Source organism: Caloenas nicobarica, chromosome 1, assembly GCF_036013445.1.
Source record: "Caloenas nicobarica isolate bCalNic1 chromosome 1, bCalNic1.hap1, whole genome shotgun sequence".
Taxonomy (NCBI): domain Eukaryota; kingdom Metazoa; phylum Chordata; class Aves; order Columbiformes; family Columbidae; genus Caloenas; species Caloenas nicobarica.
In genome coordinates this window covers 74,704,107-74,723,937 of record NC_088245.1, presented here as the reverse complement: position 1 = coordinate 74,723,937, position 19,831 = coordinate 74,704,107, and the positions used below count along the sequence as shown (strand labels likewise).

The 19,831-nt window shown below is 37.5% G+C and overlaps 1 protein-coding gene across 3 annotated transcripts in view; it reads left to right on the top strand.

The window, feature by feature from the left end:
• ATXN10 (ataxin 10) overlaps window positions 1-19,831 on the top strand; it is a 101,410-nt gene that overhangs the window by 39,489 nt on the left and 42,090 nt on the right. For 2 of the 3 annotated variants that reach the window (XM_065644605.1, XM_065644614.1), the window contains exons 6-9: window positions 1,214-1,294; window positions 7,094-7,259; window positions 12,583-12,691; window positions 14,667-14,836. In XM_065644605.1, coding sequence (XP_065500677.1) covers window positions 1,214-1,294; window positions 7,094-7,259; window positions 12,583-12,691; window positions 14,667-14,836 — 526 coding nt within the window. Of the gene's footprint in view, window positions 1-1,213; window positions 1,295-7,093; window positions 7,260-12,582; window positions 12,692-14,666; window positions 14,837-18,409; window positions 18,794-19,831 lie in introns of those variants that run through there. The other variant, XM_065644624.1, reaches the window with a different exon arrangement.

Below are 19,831 nucleotides of genomic sequence, written 5' to 3'. Positions count from 1 at the left end.
AACACAAAATAGCTTTTCTTCTCCCTCCTCCTCTTAAAAAAAACTAGTTTACAGTAACTGAACCAGAGGCTGGCTAAGTCCACAGTTACCGTTAGAAATATAATAGCTATTAATCTTTTGGACCTCTTGTTCTCCTATTTCCCCAATTGTCATTGAGTATTTTTCCAAAAAATACTTTGTTGCAGCTGGAAGGCTTCTATGTGACCTTACTGTTAGCTAAGTAATGGATTACAGATACATAAAATAAAAGACTGTCAGCAAAGTGAAAAGTAGGGAGGAGGTGGAGGGAATATTGAAATCGCTTGGTTTTCATGTTATTCTTTCTCAGTAGCTTCATCAGCTTAGAGGGTGCTCCGAGATTTGACCTGTAATTATTTTATATTTAATAGGTAGACATGCTGCTTTAAAAATGCAGTTTAGTGTATATATATATACCTGTGCAGCATATATAGCACTGCCAGTACTCATAGGAATGGAATTTCAGGAGAAAAATATTTTTACATACTTTGCTTCTTTCCCATAATGCTGAGAGTACGTGTTTGGGTTGAAATGAAATGATTAGCATCTGCTATTGACTGCTGAGACTGGTGCCTGGGAAGGTGATCAATGTAAATTCTGGCATTAGCACAAGGGTAGACTGACCATACCTACCTGCCTCAAGGATTTAGATTTGGTTATCAGGTTAGATTCCTATTTCACCAGGAGGGTATTTTTTGTAAGTTATGAACAGTATATTGCTGCCTGGCATCTGACAAAGAAGTTTCTATTTGTTTTGATGCTTTGTTAGAATTTTTTTGAAAGAGAAATTATTTGGGCACTTTTTTGACTGGTGTGCTTAAAAACAGTGTTGTAACGAGTAGCGTAGTAGTTTTCAAGTTTGAACTTTGGCTTTTTGCTGAGATACATAAACAATTGGATGAGTGGTATTATTTGAATTGTGGTATGCCTTTTGTATAACTGGTAAAAGACTCTAACCAGCTTTCCTTCAAGCATTTGAGTAGAAGTGCACTGAATTGATGGGAAATGGGCATTGCTCTATTAGGAAAAATACTGCAGAACAATGTGCGATTATTTTGTGACAATTTGTATCTGTTAACAAATAGGACCACAAGCATGTCACATGGTCATCCAGGAGCAAAAATAACGAGTACCATTTGGAATAAATGTAGATGCTGTTTTTGTAGCACCAGTAACACTTTTTTTCTTTTTTTAGGTTCTTGATTGTTACAGACCATTTGCTGAAATGTCCAGAGTTGGTAGAAGCCCTCTATGCCAAACTGAGCAATCAAGAAAGGTAACCCCAAAAACCAATGTGGCTTTTAGTATTTAGCATTCCATATAGAGTATCCTGTTCACATGATTGAAAAACTGTGTGGTTTCATAGTTGGCACAAAATCTCTAAATACATGTTTCTATGTCAGTAATGGTTTTAAATTGGTTGGTTAACATTACAGCTTAGCCACAACTGGCAGTGATTTACATAGGGTTGCAGAATCCAGGTTGGCGCCATTACTTGGTAAAGAAATACTAAGAAAAAAAGAAAAAAAAAAAAGAAAAAAAAATACAAGATTTCATGCCTGTGTCTTGATTCCTTAAGAGCACCACACCCTGTAGTGTTTTCCAGCTGTATTTGAAATGTCCTCAGCTGTTCATAGTCCTGTTGTAATTACAAGAAATTTAAAGGAAGCTGTTACTGAAGTTCGAAATGTATCTAATACTGGTTAGCAGAACCTAAAAAATGTGGATGTTCAGATGCCTGTGATTACTTAATCTTTTCGTATTTCTGCTACTGAAAATATAAAAATACTTCAACAGAAGGCTTCCTTCAAGCATTTGAGTAAATGTAAATGCGTTTAGCCATTTGATTGGAAATGGCCATTGCTATAGCTAGGAAAATGTTCAGTCACAATTGCTTTAAGAAACAATGGTGGAAGATAAAATATTTAAGTTAGAATAATCAACTCTGGGAAATCCTGTCCTGTAATTCTACAGCTCCTCGAGCTGCTTGAAGATCTTGTGATCTTGTTTATGTATTGAACGTGGCTACTTTGTTCCCCATTTGCCCAGGGAAACTGCAAGTTCCCCCTATAGTTTTTGCAGATGAAAGACAAAGTAGTCCCTTAATATGCGTGCGTGTGTGTGTTTGTTTTTCCTCTATTTCTTTGCTGTGACTAAAGCCACAGTGTTATCACAAATGGTGATACAAAGGCTGATCAGAGATCATAAAGGGATGGCAGGCAAAGAGAGAGCATTTGATAGGTTGAGAACCATAGATAAAATACCATTAAACAAGGGATGGGAATGATAAGGAGGAAAATACTGTCTTCCTCCTTTATTCAGGCTGACCAAATGGGAATGAAGATGAGCTGTGTGCTTACTGTGCCTGGAGGTAGGGGCTCCTTAACTTAGCAGGTAGACTGTTTTAGGTGCATGATCCAGATTCAATTCTTTTGGGGGATGTCATGAATGGCAGTTTGTATATTTTCGTAATCCCCCTGAGGACAGCCAGGACTGGGTTAGGGTGTTCAATTGTACTTAAAGCAATAGATGTAATTAGTTTGTAGAAAGGTCTCTGCTGGGTTGGTTGCACACACCATGCTACAGACGGTAATCGGCTGCTGCAGCTGAAAGGCTTTTGCTGTAGGCATCATATGGATAACCACATGTGGGATGGCCAGTCACAGCATATTTGCTGAATTTAATATCAATCTCACAAGTTTTTCAAATCAAGTGAACTCAATTAAGTTTTTCAATAACATAATCACAGTACAGTTGATTATTAATTTGATACTGCTTAATATACTGTCAAACATATGGAAGTAAGTGGTGTAGAAATAGCCCTTTTGCATCTGAGCTATAGAAGAAAACCCTGTTATGGCATCTTCCTCTATAAAGTTAGCATATTTAAGAATGCATTCTTTTGGGATATATGAGGAGAGAAATCCAATTCAGATAAAAACATTTTGACTGTCATTAACTGGAGAAAAAAGTAACCGTATAAACCAAAGCATAGGGAATTCATTGTTTCAAAATGAGACAAGGAGCTTTCACCGCAAGAGTTGCCGCATTGGGTGTCCAATAAGGCTGACTAAGTCATATAAATGAAGAACAAGACAGATGTGGTATTGAGGTGTCTGAGGAAAGCAGCTTGAGCTCATGAATATATGGTAACTCTCAGTTACAGTATTCTCTGTCATACACATTAAATACACTTACTTTAAACGTATTTACTGAAACAAAATTTACTATGCCGAGAAAGTTTGCGAATACATACGTTAGCGGTGACTCTTAAAGTTGGCAGTTGCCTTAGATAACCAAAGTGTATGCAGTTGTGTGACCGCAGTTATTTACACTATTCACAGCATTCGCACTATTCAAAATATTTTCTGTAGTTGAAACGTAGTGCATTTGTGATACTGTGGCTGTGGTGCATGCCACGAAGTAGTTCTTGTTGCAGAAGTGGATCTGGAATCTGAATTTTCAATTAAAAGACAAATTCCTGACTTCTGAACAGCTTTCTCTTTCATTTCTAGACAAATGTAAGCACTTCAGTGTTGCATGTCTGCGTTTGCAAATGGCCTGAAATAAATACTGTAGTACTATGATCAGCTTTTTTAATGGTACTCTGGCTTTAAAAAGTGTATGATGATGTGACAATGCCTGCTGTGTCTTTGCAAGTGATTATTGCAGAAACATATGGCTATGGTATTGAGCCAAAAGATTATAGATTCTTGAATTCTTTGCCAGATTTGAGATTTCCCAGCACATGTGTACAAGTGTTTGGCAGATGTATTTAGAAAAAGCTTGCTTTGCTTTAATCCAAGTTAGCCTTGAGCATGGACAATGTAAGTTAATGCCTTGATAGTCTTAATTACCTTGTAAAATCTTCAAGATGAGTACATCTGTGTTGTCCCTTTTAAGAAGGGGTCTTGCTTTAATTAACAGCAACAAAAATGGAACTGGATGGCTTCAGGTGTTTTTAAGATGCTCAGCTACTTGCATCTTTAGTTTTGATTTTTTTGTTGTTTCATGTGAAGTGTTCTCAGTGAATGATGGAGTCATTGGTCCAATTACCAGCAGGGCAACGGGCACTCAAATAGTGTTAGCGACACCGCTTTTTGCTTATGTTCAGCTACAGGGCTGCTAATGCCGACATCGTGGTAGGTTTTTGTTCTTGATAATGCTCAAAGACACAGAATAGCTGAAGGTAGCGTTGGATTGTAGTTCTTCACAAGTTCATCAGTTTTCATTTAATAGGGTGCTTACAAGTATCATTTGAAGATGAAAGAATTGGAAAATTTCAAGGACAGGCCTAATTTGTCGTAGAACCGTTGCTGTCAGTGAAGCATTTCAGGAAAGAGAAGTCCCAGTTGCAGAGAAAGAATGTCCCAAGTGTCTCGCACTTGCTAAGAGGTTTTAAACCAAGTATGCTTTATACAAAAATTGTTTGGCAATAATGAAATTGATAGAATTTTACAATACTACTTTTAAACAGGCTTAGAAGGACTTTTGCAATAACAAGCTTCCAGATTTAAATTGCACTTCAATGCAGTGGTTTATTTGCAGACTGTAGGAGACAGCGATGTGTTTTACAGATGACTGCAAATACTTTATAGTAGTTGTTTTAAGTTCTTGCCAATTTGATGAGCTTCATGAAGAACTGGATTGAATTTGACTAGGGGGAAAAAAAAGGCAAGAGATTGACAAAAAGTCTTCCTAAGTGGTGCCTAAGGAAAAGAAGATGACATGGCATGATCATTTCCAAATAGAAATATTATAATAAATATAATATACAACATTAGATTTTAGATATTGAACTCAGTGTTACAAAAATTCATGATGAGGCATACTAAAACTGGTACTAACAGTTGTCATATCTGTTGTACTTAGCTATAGGCAAACAAGTAGGAGTAAACTCTCTTATCTGAATGGGTAAACAGTTGTGAGATCTTTTAAAAGAAATGAGAAAATTGCATTGTGTGGGAGAACTAACTTGGAAGAATTTGGGTGAGTCTTGGAAGAAAACTGAGAGAAACAATAGAAGAAAGGAGTGTAAGGGAACTTGCACCAGAACAAAAAGTGTTTCTCTCAGGAAATTGTTGGCTGAATGGCAAGACTTGCTTGAAATTCAGGGGAAAGATGGGCATGTCCTGAATGACTGTGCCTGGAAGAAAACTCAGGAAAATGGTTTTGACATGCATGCTCAAAGAGAACAGAAAACAGGAAATTACATACAGGTGGTGTTTTAATGTCACTCCTATTTCTCCAAAAGGATTATGGTTGTCTAAAAGGCCACCCAATTATATTGCAAGAGGAAGAGTAATACAAAAAATTCCCCTATTGGCAACAATTTAACCTCACAAATACATTTTATGCAAGTATGTGGTGACCCTCCAACTTCTTTACAGAAGAATTCCATGTTGTTGTTAAACGTATTATTTGGACTATTGGTACAAGAACAGCTGACTGGAATTCTGTTGTAGTATTTTATTATAATTCCCATAATCATAAAGTCTGTGAGCAGCCTGTTTTCTTAGTTGAGCATATACTTGAAAGGCTCTAGGCTTGGTAAAAACTGGCACGTAAAATCTAGTCCTGTCTTGGGTATGAATGACGTGTCTGTATAGTTAACTTGATTTTCGTATAGCATGCCAAATCTGAAAGGCTTCCTTCAGTTAGGGTTGTTGGGTGACTGGACTTCAATAGCGTGGAGATGGGTGAGCGTGTGGTACCCAGGTGTGACCTGCAGAACAAACAGAATGACAGCTCGGTGTTGGGTGCTGTGTCACATACGTAAGCAAAGCCTGTGAGAGAGGTTACCAGTGTTTGACAGCCTTCTGTCTGCTGTCCACCCTTTCCCAAATGGTGTTGGGCGCTTTTCTGTGCTGCCGTGTTGAAAAGCTTTTTGTCCTCACTCAGATAATTGTTTAATGCAGCCATATTAATGACATTGAGGGTTGAGTTTAGCAAGAACTGAGTAGCTGTTACGTGATTAATAGGGTTGGGTTCTTGGAGGTTAATAAAGCAGTGACCGTGCTTTTTCCACAGAAAAAGACATTTCTCTTCCCCTTGTGGCAACCTGCTTGGTAAATTAAAAAAAAAAAAAGGAGGAAAAAAAAAGAAAAAGCATTTGAACTATTCCACATGTTTAAATGTCAGTCCTTCCATCTGAATTGCAAATATTTTACTGAAAGAAAACCCTGAGCCTGCTCTTGAATTAATTCAATAAATAGCGCTCATTCAGGCTGAGAGAATTACAGTGGGACTTTGCTAACCCATGTGCTCCTCTGCGCTGGGGTTGAACTTGGAGCCTGCAGGAGGATCTCTGCCATGTGAGAGTCCTGCTTCCACAAAATACGCCCAGTTTGCCCTGACAACATGAAGGGAGATCCGAAATAAAATTACTTTAAAGCCGTTAAAATAAACGACCCAAGTACATTTTATAGAGCAACTTTGTTATGTATCCACTTACTTGCTGGTTTAATACACTGAGTAACTCTTACTGGGTACATGAGTAATTAGCTTGGATTTACTCTGGTCCATCTAGTGGCAATTATAAAACAGCTGTAAGGAACTGAGTGTGCATATCAATTTTTATTTCCCCTGTTCCTGCTCAGAATTGGCTTGGGGTTGGAGAGGAGAATTAGTGAAAGACTGTGCAAGGCAAGGGCTATGAAAAGCTGGTATTTTCAAAGGGAAGCTGTCAAATAGTCTGAGTTTATTTCGCTGAACTTAACAACAGCTTTTAAGAGCTGTTTTGGTGGAAATTTTAGACATATGGAACATGTAGTCACAGTAATGTTGTGTTAGGCCATAAGGAATTAGAAATTGAAATAGGCTTGAGAAAAATATTGACTTGGCTGTCTGGCCAGATCGTATTAATTGAACGATGAATTAAATTAATAGTTTGCAGAAATAAACCAGTGAACAGGAACTGATTTCCAATGTTCTTAAAACTTCTTAATTTTTAAAAATCAGCTCTGTCAGTAGCATTCTAATTGTGTATATAATTTTAACAACTATATCTGCTTATTCCACAGGTTATGCTGTACGGCTTAGTGAATTTGCTTAACGAGTTGTTTTCTGATTCTAGAGTTACTTTGTTAGAGCTGATGATGGCCAAAGTAAGTGAGAAGAACCCAGTTACCAGTGAAGAAATTAATGTGTTCATGAGACATGCCAACTTCCTTGCTGGCTGTTTCCAAGAGAAACGTGAAGCTGTGCTCAAGTTAACTTCAGCAGCAGATGCAGAAGATGAGGTATGACTGATAAAAAACATAGTACTAGAGTCTAAAGTGAATCTTCATTGCCAATATTACCCAAGTGGCCCTTGTGTACAGTTTACTTTATATTAGGAAAACAGTGGCAGAGTTCACAACAGAGCCTGTGAGACAGCAGCCTCATGTTGCTTTTAAGTTGGGGTTGACAAAGAATACCGTACTTTGAGACAGAAATAAATCTATCACATTGTTAAAGATCTCAAAATTTAGAAAATGTTCAAGTTGTCATGTTTGGATGTTTTATTATGTTCTTAGTAAGAATCACTTCTATAATTTATTTGGGTCGTGAATTATATTTCCCCCCAAAAATAGTGTAAATGTGGGGGTGGTTGTTGTGGTGGTGGTGTTTTGGGGTTTTTTTGTTTGGTTGGTTTTGGTTTTGTGTTTCTTTTTTTCTTTGTGTGTTTGTGGGGGTTTTTTTCCTGATAGTACTAATGTAAGTAAACCTTGGGGTTTTTTTGTGGGTTATTTGTGTTGTGTTTGGTTTTTTTTACTTAAATAAATGATAATAACTTGACAATTAACACCTCATTAAGGTCTCAAATACTAGTTCTTTGAAAATGCATTTGGCTATTTGTAACGAAGGTGTTCTGATATGTTTGGGATTTGGAACATCAAGTTCTGATCATGGAGAGCTGTGGGGTATGTGTGTGTGTGATTGGGTCAGTGCAGAGGAGCTGTCTGAAATATCTAGTGATCCTCCCTGTGAGCGAGGCCTTTCGTTACTGACTCTTCCCCACATCTCAGTGATTTCGGGCTCTCTCGAGGACCTTGCATGGCTCTGACAAGACACCAATCCTGGCGCCGGCCTGCATCCACAGCATCAAGTTGCAGAGATTGCTGGGCTCTCAGTGGCAGACGGCTCCTGTCTCCTGAGCACCCAGACACTTGCCCCAACTCCAGTCCACTTGGACGAAATCTGTTATTGCTTCAGGCTTAATGAACTGGTTCTGTTGAGGATGGCCACAATGAAGTCTAAACATGAGGAGTGACTTCTTTACTCTGAGGGCACCAGAGCACTGGGACAGGCTGCTCAGAGGGGCTGTGGAGTCTCCTTCTCTGGAGACATTCAAAACCCACCTGGACACGTTCCTGTGCCATCTGCTCTGGGTGAAGCTGCTTTAGCAGATGGGTTGGACTAGATCATCTCCAGAGGTCCCTTCCAACCCCAGCCAGTCTGTGATTCTATGGAGTCCATTTGCAAACTAAAGAGGAAGGCTTTTGTGGGTCACAGATGGCTTGTGGGTTGCACTTTGTGAACCTGTGATGCAGAGCTGGGTCCTAGATGGCCTGATTTTATTTCCTCCTTATGAAGTATCCAAGAGTTGCTGGCTACTCGCCACACCATGTAGTGCAGTAAGGAGGTTTACATCATCTAAGAGGTCTTTTCAAATAATCTTTTCAAAGAGGTAGAGGTCTTTTCAAATAATCTGGTCTTGTGTTTTCCCTCTTACTTTCAACAAGTGCTTGAAGACCTGACGATGCTTTTGGGAATACAGAAAGCAACTTGCATCATAACTTGTAGTGACCTTATTTGTGCTGTTAGGTCATCATATTGTGAGCAGACTGTGCCAGGTCATATTGGTCTCAGTTCTTGATCCCTCTCATATAGATACAATTTTAATGTTTTCAGCTAATTTAGGTGAGAGTTGTTTCTGTTTGGTTTGTGGTGGTTGGTTGTTGTTGTTGTTTGGTTTTGGTGTTTGTGTTTTGGTTTGGTTTGGTTTTTTTTAGGCAACTTGCAAGAAAACTAAAAGCCTGAGAAATCTGTTTTACTCAAACACAGAATTAGTCACTGATTCTCACTGATTAACCTTCCTTAGTTTCAGAAAGGTAATTAATGTATTTTCTTAATATCATAAAAAGATTTAAAAAAACCCCTTATATCTAGCTTCTCTCTTAGCAAGTGACCACAGTGGTATGTTGAAATTGTGTTACCCAATATACGTGTAGTCAGAAGCATTTTATTGTTAAAACAAAATTAACCTTTAAGTTTCATTTGTAGAAACTCTTGAGAATGGCTGTCATAGCTAATTTACTATCAAAGTGAAAAAATACTCATCTTTAAATGCATTTATATGATAATGTTACACAGTGTTTTACTTGTCGATTTTTGTTTGTTTAACTAGGCACAAGAATTTTAAATGTATGTTGAGAGGTGTTACGTAAAGATATCAAAAAACACTTCATGAAGAGGTGATAACAACCACACAGCAATCTCTTCTTAACTGTCCAAGAAGCACAGCTTCCCTCCCCCTCCCCAACTGCTTAGTCTAAGTTATGGTAGAAAACTTGAGTACTTCTGGAAAAGGTATTGTCTTGGCAGTAAGAGGACATATACTGAGACAATGGCATTTCGCCTCCCCCCCTCCTGTTCTCTCTGTTGTGCATTTTTTCCCTTCCCACCCAACCCCTTTTTTAATTTTTTTTTTTTTTTTTTTTTTTTTTTTAATCCTGCATGGTTACTTTCCAAGTATTCTGCAGTTTCAGTTCTTGGAAAAAAAACCTTTGTTTGCGCCTTGCAGAAGGAAGTCTCTGTCCAACTTGAAGGTGCTGGGACAGCTGTGTCGAGAATATTACTGTATAACTTGCCCTGCTTTTATCCTTCTCTCACATAAACACATCGTATGAGAAGTTGAATATCACCGTTTGGGAAATATGGATCATTTAATGAACACAAAATAGAAGTCATAGTAGTTGAATAAATGGAGAGCAATGACAAGAATAGTTTTTAAAAAGTGTGTGTATATGCATATTGTGTGTATATTTATTTATAACATATGCTTGCCATGGGAAAAGAGAAATTCCAGCTTAAATTTCTAGAACTTCATTTTCGTACTAGAAATAATCAAAAATGGCACCAATTTCTTCTCAATTATATAAATATTTTATTTTTTTGCCTAAGAGTTTTACTTTACATGCACAATTGCATTTTGTTGTTGACTCTGTCATTAAAGATGCTTTAGGCAGGATCTGTGATATTAAACTAAACTCCGCCTGGACTTTTCTGTGGCCCTGAAGCCAAGAGCCTTGGTCAGGCAGTGTCTGTACTGGTAAGCTGTCTTAGCCTCCAAAACTGGCAGGCCACATTTGAAAACTGCCTTTTGGGAACAGTCCTTGAACTGGCCTGACTCCTAAAATGTTGTCTGGGTGTCCCATCCACTGTTTAAATTTATTATATGTAGACACTGCCTGTTTTCCCAAAGGAACCTCAGGTCGTGTAGCTTCCATCTCAAACCAATGAAAAGCTAATCATATGCTTCTGCAGTGCTTAAACCAATGTTTAAAATAGCTTTTCCATTATAACCTGACTTCAACATCAGTTTGCTTTCACTAACATTCAACCATACTTGAAAAATAAAACCCTTCTCTGGAATTTAAGTTCTTATTTTGCCTCATTATAAAGAACATATTTTCTGAGTCTCTCTCAAAATATGTTTATTTAAAAACTCTTCAATTTTTTCCTTGTTTACTTTTCAGATTATGTCCACATAAAGATGGCGATCAGATTTCAAAATATTTTGGGGTTCAAACAGCATCTTGTTGCTGAACTTAAAAATGAACTATTCTGCTTTGTTCCCTGTCTTTTGTACAGGTGGAAGGCAAAAAAATATGGAAAGTTGGGGGGTGGGAGGGGTGGGGAAATAAACAAACCCAAACCAAAACCTAGACATGTCTGAACAGTTTTTTTTTAAAGTATCAAATTTCAGGTGTAGATGAGGGGAATTTGGGGGATCTTTTGTGCTCTTTAAATAATCTGCTCCCCTTCTCAAACCTATGTGGAACAGTTGCTGAACTGAGCGAGATGGTGGGATAAGAGAAAGGGAGAGATGGCAGTATAAAACCCTGGAAGAAATATGTAGAGGACAGTGAAGAAAGGCATTAAAAATAAAAAAGGGGCGACGGGGGGCTAAAGAAGATGAGACTGAGAAAGGAAAAGCCACACCTTGTAGTATCCACTGCTACAGAGCTTGCATTATGTACATGGGCAATGGAGTACACGTAGGCAGCAAGGGCGGTTGTACCTTACTGGTGTGATTTATAGTTACATATTGATACTTGTTTGCTTTATGGTTGTAAAGCACTAACCTTTTCATGCGCAAAGGTAGGTGTTAAGTGTTTGAGCTGAAGAGGCTTTTGGTCAAGCTGCCATCTTGTAACAATGCAAAATGGCTTCAAAATTGTAAATACCTCCTTACTGTCTGTGAAATACACTTGTGGTATTCTTACTTTACAACAAGGCAATGACTAATGCATTCAGAGGCTGGTTTTGTGCTGTTGGAAGCAATTTATTGAATAACTTATTGAATAACTGCAAATGAAAATATGAAAATAGGACCTGAACCCTATACTAATTTGTTGTCTTCAAGGAGCACAGGAAGGAGCAAAGAATTGATTTAATCATAGTACTTAATTGCTGAACACTATTTTTGATTATTTTGATCACGTTATATTGAATAAAAAATATTGTACTGTGGTAAGTAAATGTCTCTTTCTCCTGGACCAGACTAAACAGGAATAGTTACTGTGACCTGTGTGTGAGCCTTTTCAAGGCTACTTGCAGTTTACGTACCACACCTTGTGTGGAATCATCTTGCAGTCACAGTCTGGTTCTTGAGCAATATGCGGTGTTCCAAATTATGCCACATGCTGTTAAGGTAGTTTCTCTAAGTGCTAGATTGTCATTATAAGCATGCATCAACATAGTCTGTGAGGAAAAAATAGTTCTCTGGCTGAATAAATAATATGCAAATAAAATTGTCTGTCTCATACCTAACCAAAATGCTGCATCTATGATCCCAATCCTGTTTACTCAAGAATAATGTAAATTCTCGCAGCCAAAGTTCATTTGACCACAGAACTTTACAGAATTCCTGCGGATAACAAATTGGTGTCTTGCAGGCGGTGTTTGTGTCTTTAAAGTGGGACGCTCCTACTGAATAAACTCAAAGAAAACATTTATACAGAAATAATTTTCTCAGCTAGTAATTTTCTGCATTTCTGCTTTTGGAAGCTACTGTGTTTTTGTTAAAATTTTATCCCTTATGGCCCTGTTTTGGTTTCCCCGTGAATTTTTAGGGCACATGTAACACTGTTTGACTGTAGAAAATAAGTTATTGCAGCCTAATACATTATTGTTATTGTAGAAAGATGTCCTCATTTTATATAAATTTATTCTTGGCAGTTGAGAAGATCTGCAAAGAACCTGAGGTGCTGAGAGTTCCTGTCCTCTGTTTAGATCATCCGTTTTATGTTCTTATCCTTCATAAGCCATTTTCAGAAATGTAATTTTCATTTACAGGAAGCACTGGTTACAATTCGTCTTCTCGATGTTCTTTGTGAAATGACATCGAACAACAGACAGCTAGAACATCTACAGGCTTTGCCTGGTTTGCTGGAAACAGCCGTAGGTGAGTGAAAAGCCACAGAGTTTATTTACTGTTGGCTTGCTCCAAATCATGTTGCTCTGTGAATGAAAACATGTTTTTCCACAGTTGGTGGTAATTATGATTCTGACCTTTTAATAAAATAAATACATAGGAGATTGAGTTAATCTACATTTTCAAATATTTAATTTGTTCCTGGAATTTTTCTGCTTCTCTACTTGCTCTGTTAGCTCCTATTACCCAACAGAGCCTTGATTCAACTGTCAGCAAGGTGTTATTTATACAGTAAGAGTTGTGCAAAGGACAACTGCTTCCTATGTTCTTCTGAATGTGTGTGGAAGAATTTCCTCAAGAAGTAGAAAAAGGACTTCTCCATGCCTATTCCCTTCTCTTTCCCGAATTCTTGAAAACTGAGGCTAAGTACAGTTTGAATGTTCTTAACCAACTTCAGTGACTTTTAAAGGTCAGTTTGAAAGAAGTTTTCTTCTGCTAAGAAACAACAAGTGAAGGGCTGTACACAAAGAAAATTCAGCCAGGATGGTCCAGAGAGTCCCTATATACTTGGGGAGAAAGGAAGAGGACGTATATGTATGCTGACCCGTGCCTTCCTAAATTTTAGCACTTCCTGAGGCTGATGTATTCCACCGTTTTCTGAGAAAATTGTAAAAGTTTATGGATTTTAAAGAGAAATATGTTATATTTTGGCTTAAAACAAACAAAAGGCTGACACAGCTGTTAACTATGACTAAAAAACAAACAACAACAAAACCCAAACCAAACAACAAATCTACCAAAACCAACAACAACAAAAAACAAATAAACAAAACCCCACACCTAAAACAAGCAAACCTCTATTTTTGATGACAGGTTCATAGTTTTATTGCTTACGGTAGGGTGACTAACAAGATCTATTTTGTGTGTGTGTGTTTTGAGGAAACTCCAGGTTAGGCATTGTATCATCTGAGTGCTTGCATAAGTCTTTCAACTTCAATAAGAATTTTGAAGAGTTGCAGATCAGTTGAGTTCAGCAGCCTGTGGGTCTGTCCTCCTTTCTCTGGCTGTGCGCAGACTGACTTTTCTCCACAGCTGTCTCCAGGCTAATGAAATGGGTGCAGGCTAGAACATTGCTACCATGTGCATCGTACATATTTCCTACATACTCTCAGCCAACAGGAATTTATCAACTCGTATAGTTTCTCTTTAAGACTACCTTTTGGCTACAAGACTCCTTTAATCCTGGAGTGGCAACAAGGGTGAAAACCTTTATTGATATATTACCTTCAATATTTAGTTCTGAGGACCAGAAGAATAAGCATAGACCATACAAAATATTTTCATCTGATAGATCTTTTGATGAAGCAGTTCTTTTACTCAATTTATATAACAAGAAATTTCCTGTACTGTAAAAAAAAAAAAAAAAAAAATCCTAGTAATCCTAGTTGCTGTGAACTAGCATTTACCTTAAAGGAACATTAGTATTTCTCAGTTGATGAGATTGTGGTGCTGAAGGATTTGTAAAGATGTCTCAAAGTGTTAGATGTACTCAAAATCCTTTCTCATACTAAAGACCTAGAAACAGACTGGAGAAGAGACAAAAAAGTGATTCTGGGATTACTATGTGTTGCTGTGACAAGTTTGAAATAAAGGAAGTTTTCTAAAAACCTTGGTTTTAGAAATGTATTTATGGTGCTAGAATCATCAACAGCCTGCAAATTCTGACTCATCAAGCAGAGACCGATAGCACCAGACTTCAGATACTACAGATGTGTGTAAAAAGGATGAAAAAATACCTTTTGGCCTCGGGACAGCCTTGTATGCTTATACTAGCACAAATGAAGAAATTAAAATTTCTTAAGAAAACTTTCCAAGTTCTTTTGGCATATTGCTGAGTATCGAAGTTATGTTGATTAAATTTGAACTTAACAATTAGTAGTAAATCTCTGCAAAGCGATACTAGTTTTTGTGTAGTAATTAATTAAATTCTTGTTGTTTTCTGTAGATACCCTGAGATTAACTCATCTTGCTGGGAAACAGGCTGTAAATATTTTCACTGCCACACATGTTATGACAGGGCTGGAAGAAATTTCACATCCTGCTGTGGGTTTTAAATCTCATCTCATTTGTTTGATTGGAAATTTGTGTTACAAAAATAAGGAAAACCAAGACAAGGTAAGTTCATACATTTTTCTGGCAGAACTCTGACATGTGAACAGATGTATATGCCTGACCGTGACTTTATTGATTAAAATATATTGTTGATCAACAAAGAGAATTGGTCTTGTAAAGGAGATAGATTTTTTTTTTGGTGTGTGTGTGTGTGTGTGTTACTATAACAGGTATGTTAACTTCTTAATAACAATGTAGCGTGTGCCTGTCTACCTTTTTCTTCAGTCCTATAGACTGCAAGCCAGTGCCTAATTCCTTTATTATTTTCACATTTGCACTTTCTTTGACAAGAAAATGTCTGAGACCAAACTTCAACTTCACTTGGAAGAGAAATGTATGGGAATTGTTGTGTGAACTTAATTTTTCATCTTTGAATTAGTCTCTAATGCTTTTTCCTCTTCCAGCCCTTACATTTTTTCTTGCCACTTTAAAAATGTAGGTCTGCTTCCGTCAAATCACTTTGAACTTTATGTTTAGAATTCCTATATAGAAAATTAGTTTTGTTTCCACCATGAGGAAAAAGAGGGTATGACAGCATGTTTTTTACTATGAAACCCTTTTTCTTAGTGTGATAAAAGATGTGGCTTTCCTCCAAGTCTTGTTAGACTAACATAATTTCAGCAAGAAAAGCAGTCATGAAATAATGTTGTGTTATGGTTCATCTGAGCACTTCCGAAAATCCAAGTAGGTTACATTTCTCATTTGAGCTAAGCAACCACATAGTGTATTACAGTAGCCTCAGCTTCATGAAAGCTTTTTGTTTCTCTGGCTCTTCCTTGTGAGTTTCTTGAGGAGAAGCCCTCTGCTGATTCTCATATCTTCCTTTTCTCTTAGAAATGTCTTCCCTTATGGCAGCTTTGTCCTGGATGGAAATGGTCTTAAGTAGCTTTTGTTATTGATATTTGTTAATTACTTTGAACAGGGAAATTTGGGGTTGTTTTCCTTTCTTTTATTTAAATCAAAGTTTTCAACTACTTTCAATGAAACAATTTTTAAGCTAGAAATTGAAAAACATAGAAGGAAGACTATATTGAAGAAGGGCTAAAGGATATAATGGAGTATTTTTACTTCTCTCTATGGTGCTCAATGTCAGCAAGTACCAAAAATACAGTAATTAATATTGGTTTCTCTGCAGCGAGTTAAATATGATGAGATATGATGAGCTGTCGAGACACTGAGTAATGAAAAATCAATCTCTGTTAGAAGCTCCTATGTACTAAATTCTGGTTGTGTGATTACTTCATTTTGGAGTTAGACTCAATGGTCCTTATATGTCCCTTTCAACTTGAGATATTCTATGATTCTATTATTCTGTACTGATGCCATCAAATCTGATTTCAGTTGCTGTAGTGTTTATCAAGTTAGGCCTTTACAAAGGCAGCAGGATATTTTCATCATTGTCTTTTCTTTCTTTTTTTTTTTTTTTTTTTTCATCTGGAGGGTAGAGAAATGGAAAATCTGAAGTATGCTACCCTCTTTGTCAAATTATAATAATAGGGTCCTATAGATGGGAAATACAGTAACGATCCTTCCTTTCCCCATTCGTATTACAGTATATAACAAAGGATTTTAATATTTCTGGAAAATATTATTAATCCTATTAATCACTCTTGCGTAGCTCTGTCTCTGACCTGCTATGATGTAATATGTGTTTATGTAAGTGGAACACATTTTTGTGGAATACCTTATGATAATGGAGGCGAGGGGGTTGCTTTCATTTTGAAAGGGTTGATTTACTGCTTATTGTTAATTTTTGCAGGGATTTTTCAAAGGCCCCTGGAGCAGTTAGGCATGCAGGCTTAGTGTTTTCAATGGAAGCTGGGTATTAACTTGCCTTAAACTGCCTGCACATATTATTACTTTATACTGTCTTGAAAATTACTTAGATTCTTGTGTGTGATATCATGGAACACTAGTTGAATTCCGTTGAAACTTTAGAAATACCAATGTTATGATATCCTGTCTGTACCTTTAGTTTATTTCATACATTTAAATTAGTTCTAATAAATGCACTTTTCATTTTTAAGGCAGCTTCCATACGTAAACATGTGCTCGTGAGGACAAGGCAAGCAGCTCGTATCATTGCACAGATAAGACAACTGGAGTTTTGAGATAGGAATTAATTGTTCAAAGTGGTACATGCGTCAGATCTAGAACTGAATGTAAATAGGCTTAGCTCCTGGGTTCCCACGTCTCTCTTCAGAGTAGTGTCTCGCAATAGAGGCCTTATTTTATATCCGTTATTTGGTTTACGCAGAGTTCTATATTCAGTCAAAAGTAACATCATACAGGGTAGTTTTTTTTTAACAAGCCAATTGACCAGCGCATCTGAGAGACCTTGGGCTTTACCATTGACTGTTGCTTTTGTGTGATTTACCGTGTGAACTGTAGCCACCAGCTGGGGCAGTGGCTTTCTCTTTGGTCAGTTTAGCTGGTTACCTGGCATGACAGGACTGCGGATCACCTACCAAAGGATCCTGAACAGCATTGTTAGTGTTCTGACTTTTTAATGAACTGAGGCTTTCATGCTTGTTTTCTCTAATATTTTTCTGTAATTTCCAGTCCCAGTAGAGCTCTTTTCCTAGTAACAGTGATAATACACTAGCAAATGGAGTAATAACACACTACTAATAATGAACAATAAAAAATAAAGCCCCTATTTTTATAATACAACCTTAATTCTTTCTGTTGGTCTGCCTGACTTGTTTTGAAAACATAAATAGTCCCCAAAGACTTGGGGATCAAACGGTGGCTTGGGCTAAGCCCTTGGAGTGGACAGAACTGTATCACTGTCTCCTGGAGTGTCTTTAAGAGTCAAATGACAACCTGCTTGTCATCTGGGAGGTAGGTCTTGAGCCAGCCTACGCTGCATGCAGTATGTGGCTGGAGTACGATGGTGCAGCCCTACTGCATGGGGTGCTAGTGACAGAGTTAAAGCAGCAGAGAATGCCTGGACTGGGGAGGTAATGGCTCTGCAGAGCCTGCTTCTTCATCTCCGTCTATGGTCTCCACCTGCTATAAGAACAATAATTGCAGGGAATTAGTAGACTGGATTGTTGGCAGCGGTGAAAAATCTTGTAATGCTTTGGAACAGAAAAAATCTTACCAGTGCTTTATTGCTTCTCCACTTTCTGTTTACAACCATTCTTTGTTTTTAAAAAGCATATTTTAGCTTGTACTCTTTTAGCATTAGGAATGCATTCTTTACATCTTTTCTTCCTCATAGTTTTATTTACACTATTGTGATAAAGTTCTTAAGTTATAAGAGTGTGGGCAGACATTTAAGCTGTAAACTGAGATGCTGTTTTTAAAATGGGTCTTGCCAGGCTTATTGCCCACTTGCATGTTTTGTGAGGCTGGATGGGTTGGTATTTATAAGAAAAGCATCCAATAAAATGTTCATTTTGGATTGATAAATATTGGGGACGTGCATGTCCAGAGTTGCATACACTCTCACGTGAAGACAAGAAATAAAATTGCTGTACTTTGAACACCAAGTGTTGAGCTAGTTCTGTGTTGAACCTGCCAAGAGCCTGTGATGGATGTGCAGTTCTCCTGTGCTTTCTCTCTCTGCAGGAAGAAGAGCTGTAAAGAATTATTGTCATACATGTGGGGCAGTCCTGTGTTTTGTATTTTGATTCATGGACCTCCTTCACAAAGATGCATTGTATGTTTTTATTAAATATACTGGAAAGAAGGAGGTGGGCTGAGCAAGAAGTGGAGGTTTTGGCTGGTAGTTGATGAGTGAACTTATCAAAAGGTAAAAGTGAAAATTCCTCTGTACTCCCCTCATCTTGTTTGTCTTGCCTTCTAAACACCTCAGTTTTATCATCTGGACAGAATTTTTACTGTTTTCTTGCCACAAGGCTTTAGGCACTTACTTTCTACTTTCGGTTTTAGAGCTAGGAAGTGATGGATTCAGCCCAGCTCTTTCTGCTGGTTTAGTATAGTAGAACTGTTTTAATAAAGAATAAACCTTATGAAAGAAACCTAATGAACAAAGTATAGAAGACATAATCCTTTGTTGTAGAAAGGAAACAAAAAATAGGTAATAGCAATTAATATGCACCCTCATTTCTCTGTTAATTTACAAGAAGATTTACTGGAAGATGAGATGACTAATCTCAGCCTTACTATGACAGATAGCACTGCTCTGCACGACCTTATTACCTTTCCCTAAAACTGTTATCTTGTGAGATGTTTATGCAGTATGACTTGTTTAAAATACTTAAACTCATTTATTAGGTTGGTGCAAAAGTAACTGTGGTTTTTGCATTGTTGAAATTGGCCATTTGATATTGGATACATTCTTAAATAAATGTGATGATGTTATACATCATTTTGATGCACTTTTCTCGCTTTATGTTTTTTTGCTACTGACTTATTATTTGCTGTTCATTTTATATTTATTTTAGACTATGGAAATGATGTTTGACAAAAACCAAATTCCAGCAATTATTTAAGTTCAAAATGATTCATAAAGCAGCAAAGAAAACTTGCAACATCAACAACACATTTGGCCCAAGAACTGCTAACGAACGTACAGTGCAGTGGTGGGTCAAGAAGTTTCACAAAGAAGACAAGAGCCTTGAAGATGAGGAGTGTAGTGGTCGGCCATTGGAAGTTGACAATGGCCTACTGAGAGCAATCATTGAAGTTGATCCTCTTACAGCTACACGAGAAGTTGCCGAAGAACTCAACATCGACCATTCTACAGTCATTTGAAGCAAATTGGAAAGGTGAAAAAGCTCAATAAGTGGGTGCCTCATGAGCTGACCGAAAAGAAAAGAAATTGTCGTTTTGAAGTGTCCTCTTATTCTACGCAACAACAGTGAACCATTTCTCCATCAGGTTGTGACGTGTGATGAAAAGTGGATTGTATACAACAGCTGGCAATGACCAGCTCAGTGGCTGGACTGAGAAGAACCTCCAAAGCACTTCCTAAATCCAAACTTGCACCGAAAAAAGGTCATGGTTACTGTTGGGCGGTCTGCTGCC